The following is a 12,705-nucleotide window of genomic DNA, read 5'->3' on the forward strand; positions in this document are numbered from 1 at the left end:
CTCGTAATCATTTACTTATTTATTCATTTTTATTTAGTTATTTCAAATGTACTACCAGCATCTCATTTCAGGTCTTAGACAGGATGGGTAATATGTAAAAGTAAACACAAAAAAATACAAAAGAAATATCCTGCAGAAAAACTAATAGATCAAATGAAAACGTCGGCACTCACACACTTCAGAAGCTTTCAGCGTACACGCCCAACAAAAACACTAAGAAGAAAATAACAACAAAGCAATGATGACAAACATCTATTTAATGCGTAATATCTGAAACGTAAACGTCATATAAAGGGCGCAAGATCAGCATTACGCATACATGTTGATGACTCACGTAAATGTAATGTTTCATGTGAAAACATTTTAGGTGTATACGAAAAAGCGACATAAAACCTCACTCATTATCTTATCGCAAGTACTTATCAAGCATGAACAGTAACGAAGATCTATGCGCAGTATGCAAAGATTCATCGGGGTAACGCACTTTTTGTGTGGCGGGTCATCTTTTTCACCGACAGTACGCAACGAGAAATGCCCGGACGGCAACGAGTGCGACGACGACCAGACATGCTGCCAGCTGCGTAGTGGCTCGTACGGTTGCTGCCCCTACAACCATGCGGTCTGCTGCGACGACAAGGTCCACTGTTGTCCAGAGGGCTACAAGTGCGACACTCAGGCCGACAGGTGTATCAACGGGAATCTAACCGCCTCCCCGATGAGCCAAATCATTCAGAAACGCATCAGCAGACCCGCAAACAGGATCCCTGTGGACGGTAACGTGTACTTTTAATATATTGGAACATGTAGCACCTATACTAATGGGATGGTTGCCTTGCAATGGTTTGAGACACATTAAATTCTGGCGCATGTTGTCAGAATCGGCCTAATTGACCTTAATTGTCCTAAATTTGTCTTGACTAGGTTACTGATATGGCACAGCTGTAGGTGAATCCAACTCTCCATTGTCCGATTCGTTGCCAGCTAGACAAGGTTTGTAGTTATTCTAGCTCTGGTCGTGTGACCAAATAAGTCGCCAAAAACGCAAATAGCCACTTTGTTCCTGTTATGTCCGGTGTTGTCGTCGACCCATAGACGTACGCGTTGGTCGCAGTAGTCCAAAAAGCTCAGACAGCCTCGAACAGTTAAAAACAAGTTTATTCCTATTCGGATGGAGGCGGCGGCCGAACTGCCGGGGGAAACGAATGGTGGCTCGTTTGCGCCGAGTGGGGGAAGGGGAGGAGTCAACATCTGGAAGCAGTTTCAGCATCCGGTCCTTCGCGGGTTCGGAGGCTCGCTCGTGACACAGGGGTGCTTGGAACACAACAGTTCCTGAAGCCACTGTCTTGGCTCAGTTGTTCGCTGTTCAAATTTCCAGTCGTGTGACTGCGGTCTCAGACCTCTGAACTAGTTGAATGCGCAAGAACAGGATATCAGCCTTCTCTTACGGGACAACGGCAATATGAGCAGACGTGATGGTTCTGTTATACTGGCATCAGTCACATGATGGTGTGAAACGTCGGTTGAGAAGAGTCTCTTTTTGGTCGCGAGCAGCAAATGATGGAGTGACAATGCGGTACCAGTTGCGCGTATGAATTTGCCTTATATTGTTACGGGGATGAGAGAATGAATGAAATAAATATATTGCCACATGGTTTGCTTGGGTAAGATCGAAGAGTGAAAGAAGACCAGGACGATCTCTCTGAGCCTGTGCTTGGGTAGTCGACTAAACGAGCAATATCTGCGTGTGTATACCTTCATTTTTTTTTTTATTTACGAGCATCGAGTCGATGCTTTCAAAGGGGGGGACTATTGCCACATGGTTTGCTTGGGTAAGATCGAAGAGTGAAAGAAGACAAAGACGATCTCTCTGAGCCGCTGCTTGGGTAGTCGACTAAACGAGCCCATTTTATCAAGTTTGACGAGAGTAACGTGACAATATTTACAAAATATACAGGGAGAGTCAGAGGCAGCTGCAGCCAAGATGGAAGACCAGCAGCAACAACAACACGAGCACGGTAGCTTTCATCGTCTTCGTCGTCTATGGTGCTCTTTCGTTGCCGATGTCGTGTAACATATAACCCCCCGCTGCTGGCAGCGCTGTCTCGGCGCTTGAAGGAGAGGAGGGTCATATGCGGATATGTACGGTTTGAGGCGGGTCACGTGGACGACATCAGTAGCGGGTGCGGACGACGACAACTGACTGTCCAACGGAGCAATCTCTTATGCGACATCGGTAAGCCGGCGTAAAACCTTGTAAAGCCCCAAGTAGCGAGACAGGAGCTTCGAAGAGAGGCCAACGTGGCGGCATGGTGTCCAGAGGAGGACCAATGAACTTGGAGAATAGGAAACTACTCTGTGATGGCTATCGTAGCGGGCCTTCTGAGAGAGCTGCGAGCCAAGAAGACTTTGCTGTGCGATTTGGCGGGCCACTTGAGCCCGAGCAGTGGCATCCCGGGCGTACTCTGTAACCGTTTGCGTAGTTGATGGGATAAGAGTCTCGAAGGGTAATGCTGGATGGCGGCCGAACAATAAATAGAAGGGGGAGAAGCCAGTGGTGTTGTGGCGTGACGAATTGTACGCAAATGTCACATAAGGCAAAGTACTATCCCAATCAAGGTGATCTTTGGAAACGTACATGGAGAGCATTGTTGTCAATGTTCGATTTAGGCGCTCGTAAGACCATTTGTTTGTGGGTGATAGGCTGTAGTGAGCTTGTGACGCGTCGAACACGAGCGAAGGATGTCACTTACTACTTTTGAAAGAAATGAGCGACCACGATCAGTCAGCAGCTGTCGAGGAGCGCCATGGTGAAGAATTACGTCATGAAGCAAGAAGTCCGCGACGTCAGTGGCACAGCTTGTTGGTAGCGCTCGTGTGATAGCGTATCTTGTGGCGTAATCAGTGGCTACGGCTATCCACTTGTTTTCGGTGAGAGAAGTAGGAAATGGTCTAACGAGATCAAGACCGACGCGGTAGAAGGGAACGGTGGGTATGTGTATTGGTTGGAGCGTACCAGCTGGTGGCAAGGTGGAATGTTTGGAGCGCTGGCAGGACTCACATGCAGCAACGTATCGGTGCACAGAACGGTAAAGGCCTGGCCAGAAGAATCTACGCCGCACGCGATCATACGTGCGCATGACCCCAAGATGTCCCGCGGTTGGGACGTCGTGAAGCTGTTCAAGTATAGCAGAACGGAGTGTCGCAGGAACTACGAGTAGTAGCTCTAGTCCTTCGGCACTGGTGTTGCGTCGGTAAAGAATGCCATCGCGTAGAACGCACAAGTGTAGCGACGGGTCTACGTGGGGCAAGCGTAGACTCTGCATGATAGACCGCAAGTGGACATCGCTGAGCTGTTCCTTGCATATGTCAGTGAAAGCCGACATGGCAAAGACACAAGGGTCAGAATCATGTGCTGAAAGGTCAGGTGGGTCCACGTGGTGACGGGATAGACAGTCAGCATCCTGGTGCATTAGGCCAGATTTGTATGCCACGTCGAAGCTCTATTCTTGTAGTTTCAAGGCCCAACGGCCAAGTCATCCTGTTGGATTTTTAAGGGACGACAGCCAGCACAAGGCATGGTGATCTGTAATTATCGAAAATGTGCGGCCAAACAAGTATGGTCGAAATTTTCCAACTGCCCAGACTAGTGCGAGGCACTCACGCTCTGTAATGGAAAACTTGCTCTCCGAAGGAGAAAGTAGGCGACTGGCATAAGCAATGACGCGATCTTATCCTCGTTGCCGCTGGGCGAGAACAGCACCAATTCCATGTCCGCTGGCATCGGTACGAACTTCAGTATGGGCGGACGGGTCGAAATGGGCCAAGATGGGTGGGGAAGTAAGTAATGTTGTAAGGGTGCTGAAGGCAGTTGCTTGGTCAGTACCCCAATAAAAAGGCATGTCGTTCTTCAGTAGCTCCGTAAGTGGTCGGGCAATGTCAGCAAAATTCTTCACGAAACGTCGAAAGTAAGAACAAAGGCCGATAAAACTCCGTACATCTTTTGCGGAACGGGGTATGGGAAAATCTTTGACAACTCGAATTTTGTCAGGATCAGGTTGCACGCCTCGAGCACTGACAAGGTGGCCCAGCACAGTGATTTCCCGACGGCCAAAGCGACATTTGGAAGAGTTGAGCTGAAGTCCTGCTTTTCGGAAAACCTCAAGAACAGCCGTTAGGCGGCTAAGGTGGCTTTCGAATTTAGCTGAAAATACGATGACGTCATCGAGATAGCACAGGCACGTGGTCCATTTGTATCCACGCAGGAGAGAGCCCATCATTCTTTCAAATGTAGCTGGTGCATTTCACAATCCGAATGGCATAACCTTGAATTGGAAAAGTCCATCCGGTGTGATGAATGCGGTTTTCTCACGGTCTCAATGATCGACAGAAATCTGCCAGTATCCTGATCGCAAGTCGATAGATGAAAAGTAGGCAGACCCGTGTAGGCAGTCGAGAGCATCGTCAATCCGCAGCAGTAGATACACACCCCGCACCTCCACCAAATGTTACGGGGGTGAGAGAATGAATGAAATAAATATATTTACAAAATATACAGGGAGAGTCAGAGGCAGCTGCAGCCAAGATGGAAGACCAGCAGCAACAACAACACGAGCACGGTCGCTGTCATCGTCTTCGTTTACGGTGCTCTTTCGTTGCCGATGTCGTGTAACAATACCTTCAAGAGTATAGCTTTTTTTTCTTTGCGCATACCTGCCAGCCTGGTCAGACAGGAGAGCAGAGGATGGGGGGAAGACATGATAGAAGAAAACTGCTGTATATATTACTTTACTCTTTCTATACGCGACAGCAACGTTATATACGATTATCAGAAAAGATTGTAGACGTCTGCAACCATAACGATGCTCATAAATATATGGCACGTGCAGCTGCTGTGTCACTTTATAAAGTAATGGAGTATTCGGGGAGTAGTTCTGCTACACAACAGTAATCGTCATCGGACTTGCTCGCATTTTCTTTCTTGAAAAACTGGCTTTGGCCAACTTCCTGTCGGGAATGCTATGTCACACTGATAACTCGCGCGACGTTCAGGATCACGAACGACTGAATCGTAGTGATAGCACGAGAAAAGTACTCGAAGTGGACGAAGATTATTGTTGTGTAGCAGAAACACTTCCCAAATACTCGACCTTTTTTAGAGTGGTATGTCCCATAGCAGTTAGTACATCCATGGAAATATTATTGCGAGAGTCCACATGTCACCATTGTACAGTGGCAAAAGCAAAGCAAGCGTTCTGCATTTGATCAGAAAGTTTTAGATGAGATGTCTTTAGTTACTATTAAGGCGAAAGCTTCAATTAAACTGCCAGCATGAACAATGCTGATATCAACACAAGTGATGCAAAATCACATGATATCTCTCAGCATGATGTCATCATGCATTGAAGTCACATAATGACATCATCCAATGACATCATTGCTTGGCTATACGTTGCCATATCCGGAAAGCGTATAAGGCACAGAAGGCTTGTAATTCCTTCGGTAGGCAGTGAAAAACAGCGGTAGGCGCAGAAAACTTTCAGGGGGGGGAGTCAATTCAATCGACTGATAAAAAACAAAACAAAGAACAAAACAGAAGATTGATTTCACCTTCGAGTCATCTTAGGAGGGGACTCTGTGAGTTTTTATTTTTTGTTCACAGTAGCGCTTGTGCAGCTTCTCGGGAGATGTATGGCCACAACGTACAATCAAAGGGAATTTCGCAAAATTCGAATCCTCCGGGCAAAGCGAGGCAGTTGGCAGTGATGCCTGCGGAAATGGGTGGCTGACGTCACAGAAAGGGCCAATGGCTTTTTTAAAACTGATGTTACCAATACAACAAAGCTGAATCAATTGGAAGCTGAAGCTAGCGAAGCTGATGGTGCGCCGTAGAGAAAATCACATCGACTTTGATACCGCTGACCACTAACTTATCCTGAAAGGAATACTGAACAAGAATTGGAAAAACCGACGAAAGTTTGAAGTTTGACTTTGAAGATGCCATTGGTCGGATGGACAGAGTTTATTTCTCGTATTTTTAGACAGTTGGTGTTATTTTTGATGAATTGTCAGTGCGCCGCGGCTGATGGCAAGCGCGAGCCGTGGCGTGACTCACCGAGGAGTATGCACGTGTCCTTATCTTCGTTTGTTCCACCTCTCCTTCCTTCCCAATTTGCCCCTTCCACAAAAGCGCTGGTGCTTTGTCCCAACTGGCAGCATTGTTCGTTGCTGTTTCTGTTTATATCAGTTCTGGAAACCGAATAGGGAGTTGAGTGAGCCGAGAGATGCAGACGACAGCTGGCATTGTTGACTTGCCCGTTCTCGGGTATGTGACATCACGAAATGTCATCTTCTCTAGTTCTCAGTGCAGCTGATAGGCACGGTAGTTTGTGAAAAACACATTCAATTCATTATTTTTCCCGCAGTTTTTGCTTAGAATGAAGGTTGTCTTTATCAATTTCAGGGAACAATCTTTCAGTTTGGCTGGAAATCTTGGCGGAAAAATTCACTTGAACTGTTCTTCCAGTACCCACGTGGACACCAGTTTCAACCGGGTCAATGCTGTGCGCACCGCTGCTGCTTTGCAACCCATCAGGGCTACTTTGAGGGACATGGCTCATAACTTTTCCCGAATATACTTACACTTTTCTTTCAATCACCCATTTCGGCACGTTAGCACTCTTCTCCCCATTTTTTTGCTTTTGCTCTCTCTTCCTCTTATGTTTTGGTTGGAAGAGAGTATACAAAACCTGCACATACGTGCTCCAAGGTAGGCAACTGCTATATTCATGAAGACAACACAACTTGTCGAAAGGTTGGGTCTAACGACACCCCATGTACAACGATCCTTGATCGCTTCAAGGTTCATTATATATATCCATGACAGGTTCACCTATGCATACATTGGACAACCTGTCGAAGGCTCCTAACCCTGTTTGCACGAACTTTGAACCAGACACGTGAGAGGGTCAGCTCGGATCACGTCAAATCGGCTTCTGAATTGATTAATGCGACTCTAGTTGTTGTATGCACTGCAGCATTTGTTCAACATTTACATGCATGCATGAATTGAAAAGCAGCCGGTGAGCCGTCCCGGTCTTCGTCTTCATCTGGTGTGTCCAGGAGAAAGGACCACTTGACTGAATAGCGCCAAGTGCTGCCTATGGTACGACAAACTGAACTGGTTCGGCTGTCCCTACGCAAACGGGCTGTGCTGCAGCGACGGCACATTTTGCTGCAGTCCCCGCTTTTACTGCTTTGTGCTGACGCAGAGCTGCATTCCTTTCGGCGAACGTTCACAGAGCGTTGCGGTTGACGCCGTGAAATATCCACAGAGAGAATTCATAGTGAAGGAGCACGCGTGTAAGTGATACCCTTGAAGAAAATTATCGATGAAACCATCCATAATTGCCGTAAGCTTGCGCCAGCTCCGTCTAATATTTTATAGTGAATATCAGAAACAATGCCAGCTTGAATATCAATGGACTATCAGCATTCAGTTTTCCGCCGACTCTCTTGGCGCGCCCGTCATGAAGCAGCTTCATTTTTATAATAGCGGAACCGCGGATTCGGTCCCAACTGGGACGGTCGCATTTCGATGGAAAATCAACGAATGCTGGAGGCCCGTGTAGTGTGGGATGTCAGCGCACATTAAAGAACTCCCGATGGTCGAAATTTCCGGAGCGCTTCACTGCGGCTTTCGTCATAATCATATCGTTGTTTAGGGACCTAAGAACCACAGATATTATTTAAGTAAAAATGCAACTGGTCCTGATGATGATGAAATAACTTTATTGAATATCCGGCGATTGGAAGGCCCGGGCCTGGGGCCGCCTAGATGGCCACTTGGTGCTGTTGCTCCCGCGCTGCCTCAAGGGCTTGCTGGATGGCCCATATTGGTCCCTGAGTTCTGAGCTTTGCAGAGCGGCAGACCACCGTGCCCACAAATCTTCCGAGAAGACTGCCATTCGATCTTGGTATACTCGACACCCCCACAACATGTGTTGAAGGGTGGCTCTAAAAGACTTGCATAGCTGGCATGTGTTGCTCTCATATATGACAGGGTAGAAAGTCTTTAATTGCACGGGATTGTGGTAGCTTTCTGTCCGTAACTGCCTCCAAGCAACGAACTCTGCTCTCTTGAATTTAGAGTGAGGTGGTGCATAAATTCGCCTCTGCATTTGGTAGTATTTGGTTATATCACTGAATGTGGTTAACCGATCTTTTTTACTCTATACCCCCTCCTCCACATTCAGTTGACCCGTAGAAGTCACTCTTTGCTCAGCTCGGCGAGTAACACCTCGAGCCTCGCAGTGTGCTACCTCATTGGGATTGACTGCGGGAACTTCTGGAGCTGTATGCCCTTGGGAACCAGAGCAGTTGTCTGTCATTCTCTTCTACAGCGGAAAATATTCCTTCGTTCGCACTCATGATGTGCCACGCCTCTGGGAAATCCGGCCCTTAGCGTAAATTCGAATGGCCGCCTGTGAATCACTAATAATGTATTGAGCGTTCGTGGAGACCAGTGCTAGTGCAATGGTTACTTTCTTTGCTGTCTCGAATATTACCTGATGTGCTGGTAACGAGCTTTTGGTTGTGATCTACGACTACTGCCACGTAGCTATTTCTGTTTGGGTAGTCGGCTGCGTCTTCAAAGGCGGCTCTCTCATTTGACCCGTAGCTCCGGATCATTTTTTCTGCTCTACTCGTCTGTCTACCTTTGTTGTAACATGGATGCATGTTCTTGGGTATATTAGGTACCACAAATGTCTCATGAATTTCGCTTCTGATCGTCCTATTTTCCCCATTTTGATTGTGGTAATTCATTCCTAGCTTGCGTAGTATATTCGGTCCAGTAGAGATTTTTGTTAGTCGTTCCACCTCAGACATTTGTTGTGCTTCTATGAGTATGAGTTCCTCCAGTGTGTTGTGGAGTGAGTCCTAGCTTTAGAAAAAGGTCTGTACGCATACTGATGGGAAAACTATAGCGCTAGTATGTACACGTTTTTTATGAGATTGGTAATTTTGGTATTTTCAGCTGCAAACCAATTATAGAAGGCTGCTATGTATGTGATCTGACTGATTACAAAAAATTGTATGCGCCGCACGATACTTTCTTCCTTCCTTCATACCCTGGTGTTTCTAGTAATTTGTTTTTATTAATCTTATGGTGTTTGTCACCTTTGCTTCTAATTTTTTAATGATTTTCCCGTTTGTACCTTTGTTCTCGATTGCAAGACCCTGCACCTTGAGTTGGTTGACTATAAGGATATTTTGACCGTTCTCTGTGGGCATCTTAATTTCTTCATAAGCCTTGATTCTGTCATATCCAATGGGAGGCCTACCCGTAAGTGTGAGACAGTACAGAAGAAGCTCCGACTCGTCTGTAGAGCACGTGAGATTTGTTTCTATCAGGGGTTCCTCTACTGTGTTTATTGCGGTCTGCAGTCGTTTTTTTTATAGAGCTGCCGCTCCCATCACAAATCCAGATAGTAATATCATCCGCGTAGATTGAATGGTGTAGACATTCAATTTCATTTAGTTTTCTGAAAAGCCTTATGAAGATGAGATTGAAGAGTATCGGAGATAGGCCATAGCCTTGGGGCGTGCCTGTGTCGCCGATGTCGATCTCAGGCAATTTGAGTCCTCCAACGGAGATGACTGCTTTCCTCTCTGACAGGAAGCTCTCAACGTAGTTATACATCCGCTGCCCTAGTCCTATTGATTCGATGCTTTTCAATATGGCTGTATGGTTAGCATTATTGAAAGCCTTTTTAAGGTCAAGACCCAAGATGGCCCTTGTAGAGCGCGTTTTATAGTCGATTATATGATGCTTGAGTTGAAGCATCGCATCTTGTATCGATAGGTTTTTGCGAAACCCTATCGTAGTAACTGAACAGATGTTATTGTCTTCTAATAAGTTGTCGACTCTGTTTAAAATTACATGTTCTAGTAATTTTCCGACGCAGGATGTTAGAGAAATCGGTCTGAGGTTGTCGATGACAAGCTTCCTACCAGGCTTTGGAATGAGCGTTATCGTCGCTTTCTTCCACTCAGCTGGTACTTCTGCTTTTATCCAGCACTCACTCATGTATTCTATTAGTTTGGAAATTGATTCATCATCTAGGTTTCTAAGAGTTTTGTTACTTATACAGTCAGGTCCTTGCGCTGATTTGGTGTTTAATTTTTGTAGGGCCGCACGTAATTCTGCCTCTGTAATTTCCTCGTCGATTTTCGGGTTTGCATTACCCTTGTAGCTAGAATGCTTGCAAGGGGCTGCCTGTGTGATGTATTTCTTTTCCAATTCTTTCAGAAATTCCTCTTCTGTGCCATCTTAGCTGTGTATTAACATAATAATGGCATTGCTGTTGTTTTTCTGGTTATTTTCCGGATCAAGTAGGAACTTGAGCAAGTGCCAAGTTCTGCCGGTGCCTAATTGCCCCGTCCATAGAATTACAAATCTCGTCCTAGATTACGATGCTACAACCTATCGGTCGGCGACACCATCAACCTTGAAGATTCTCGACCCTGTCCACCATCTAGGCATTCGCCTCTGTACGGGTGCTTTTTGAACTAACCCTGTGGAGAGCCCGTTTCTGGATTTGAATGAATAGTCGCTCGACCTACACAGATGTTACCTGTCTTTTTTGTACTTTTTGAAAGTGAAGGCAGACAAGAAACACCGCTCCCATTCCACAATTAATGATTTGTCTTGTTGTAGCTTGTTCAAGAACCGTCCTTCGTTGAGGCAGCCCTACTCGCTCCGTGTATGGAGCCTGGCCGAAGAAACAGGTGTGCCTCTTCTCGAACGCAGTTTGATGGCTCCTGCAGCACATCTGCCACCGTTGCAGTGGCAGCTTATCTACTGTGATGTCTCTTTTGTTGAAGTCACAAAGCACGCACCATTTGCACACATACATACACACTTCCTAGAACTACACCATCAATACACATGCCCTGAGTTCTTTACCGATGCCTCAAAGTCGAACACTTCTTTGTCATATGCAGCGATAGGCCAATCCTTTTCCGAGGCCGGCGTTCTTCATCCTGATGCAAGCATTTTCACAGGAGAAGCTTATGCAATACAGGTGGGCGTAAAACACATCAAACAGGTAAAATCACAAAAGGTGGTAATACACACAGATTCCCTAAGTGTGGTTAAAGCCCTGGAAACTCCTAAAAAACAGAAGAACCTTGTGTTGGTGTCACTTTACTCACTTCTGTGCACACTTTACACATCAAAACAGCATCTTGTTGTCTGCTAAGTGCTTGAGCACTGTGAGATACAAGGGAACATTTTGGCCGACAAGTTGGCTGCTTCTGCCAACGACACTACTTCCAATGCATCAATACCAATCCCTGCACTTGACTTGAAACCTCCTTAAAACGAAAGCTCAGGGGGTATTGGCAGAGCACGTGGGATAGACACAGACAATAAACTCCATGCAATCAAGCCGCAACTAGGTAATTGGCCGCCACCATCAAAATCATGACACACAGAAGTAACACTTACGAGGCTCAGAGCAGGACATACGCACTCTGCACATTCATATTTTTTTTTCCACCGGTAATCTACCATTATGTGAGAGATGTTGAGAACTACTTAGGGTTCTCTACATTCTCGTCCAGTGCAATGAGTTGAATGCTTTAAGAAAAAAGCACTTTTTACTGCCCTAGCGACAGCAGCTCCCACTACACCCTGTAATGTTCATTGGTAGGGATATACTTCTTAAACTGCAATTGCTTTTCACGTTCTTAAAAAATGTTCATAGCTTTCACCCCATATTTCGAGGTGAACCGTAGCACGACTTCTGTACCATGATCGTGGCTGCGATGACTACATTTCGGTCATGGTTTTATTATCATGACATTTTGCCATCCACTTTCACTGCTCATAACTCCCGCCACTGTCATGATTTTATTACTTCTATGTTTTTACCCGTGTTAGCGCGAGGAATTTTAAGGCCCCCTTACAGCCACCTATCGTGTCGTTGTATGTACCTCTAGTCTATTGAAATGGTGCTCTTCTCCATCTATTGGCTCTTGCGCTATTAAATACCACTCATCATCAACACTTAAGCTTTGTCTCTAAGAGTTGAACGCTATAGCGAAATCCAGCCCCTAGTGCACCCCTCAACCCGTAAGTGCATACTCATTCATATGTTTTGTTACATACACACGCATGCACACAAAAACACACACACAGTAGATTGGACCAGTACGTGCTATTATTGCCGAATGGGCTTGGTTTCGTCGTGACACCTGTCGAACAAAATATGTTAAAAGGGCCCTCAAACACTTTTCGAGTAACCGTGGAATGATTTCACTAGCAGAGCTTATTGCCTCAGAAATTAAACACCGCAATAATTGTAAGATTCCATCCAGTGGGAGTGGAGTTACAAAGGTTTGTCACATGCTGCAATTGCATTATCTCTTCTTTCTTCTAGACGAACGCTCTGAAAGCTAAGCAGGGAGGGGTGACGGGGCAAAGAAACTACCACGCCTTGTGAGGTTGAGCACATTTTTTTTTTTTTTTTTTTAATGTGCAACCTTTTCAGTGATCGCGCGCGCATGCGTGGAGAAGTAGCGGCCTTTTGCGGCTATCTTGATAACTTGATTTTTCCTTCACAGACTCACAGATGATTTTTCGCTCACAATCAACGGGGCCAACGCCCGCGGGGGGTTTTATGCGACATGAACTCTTTAAAG

The 12,705-nt window shown here is 45.9% G+C and overlaps 1 protein-coding gene across 17 annotated transcripts in view; it reads left to right on the plus strand.

The window, feature by feature from the left end:
- LOC119181235 (progranulin) overlaps positions 1-12,705 on the plus strand; it is a 102,712-nt gene that overhangs the window by 54,589 nt on the left and 35,418 nt on the right. For 14 of the 17 annotated variants that reach the window (XM_075875177.1, XM_075875181.1, XM_075875175.1 and 11 more), the window contains one exon: positions 519-773. The exons of the other annotated variants lie outside the window; for them this stretch is intronic. In XM_075875177.1, coding sequence (XP_075731292.1) covers positions 519-773 — 255 coding nt within the window. The remainder of the gene's footprint in view (positions 1-518; positions 774-12,705) is intronic. 17 annotated transcript variants of the gene reach the window in all.

Source organism: Rhipicephalus microplus, chromosome 10, assembly GCF_043290135.1.
Source record: "Rhipicephalus microplus isolate Deutch F79 chromosome 10, USDA_Rmic, whole genome shotgun sequence".
NCBI classification, from domain to species: Eukaryota; Metazoa; Arthropoda; class Arachnida; order Ixodida; family Ixodidae; genus Rhipicephalus; species Rhipicephalus microplus.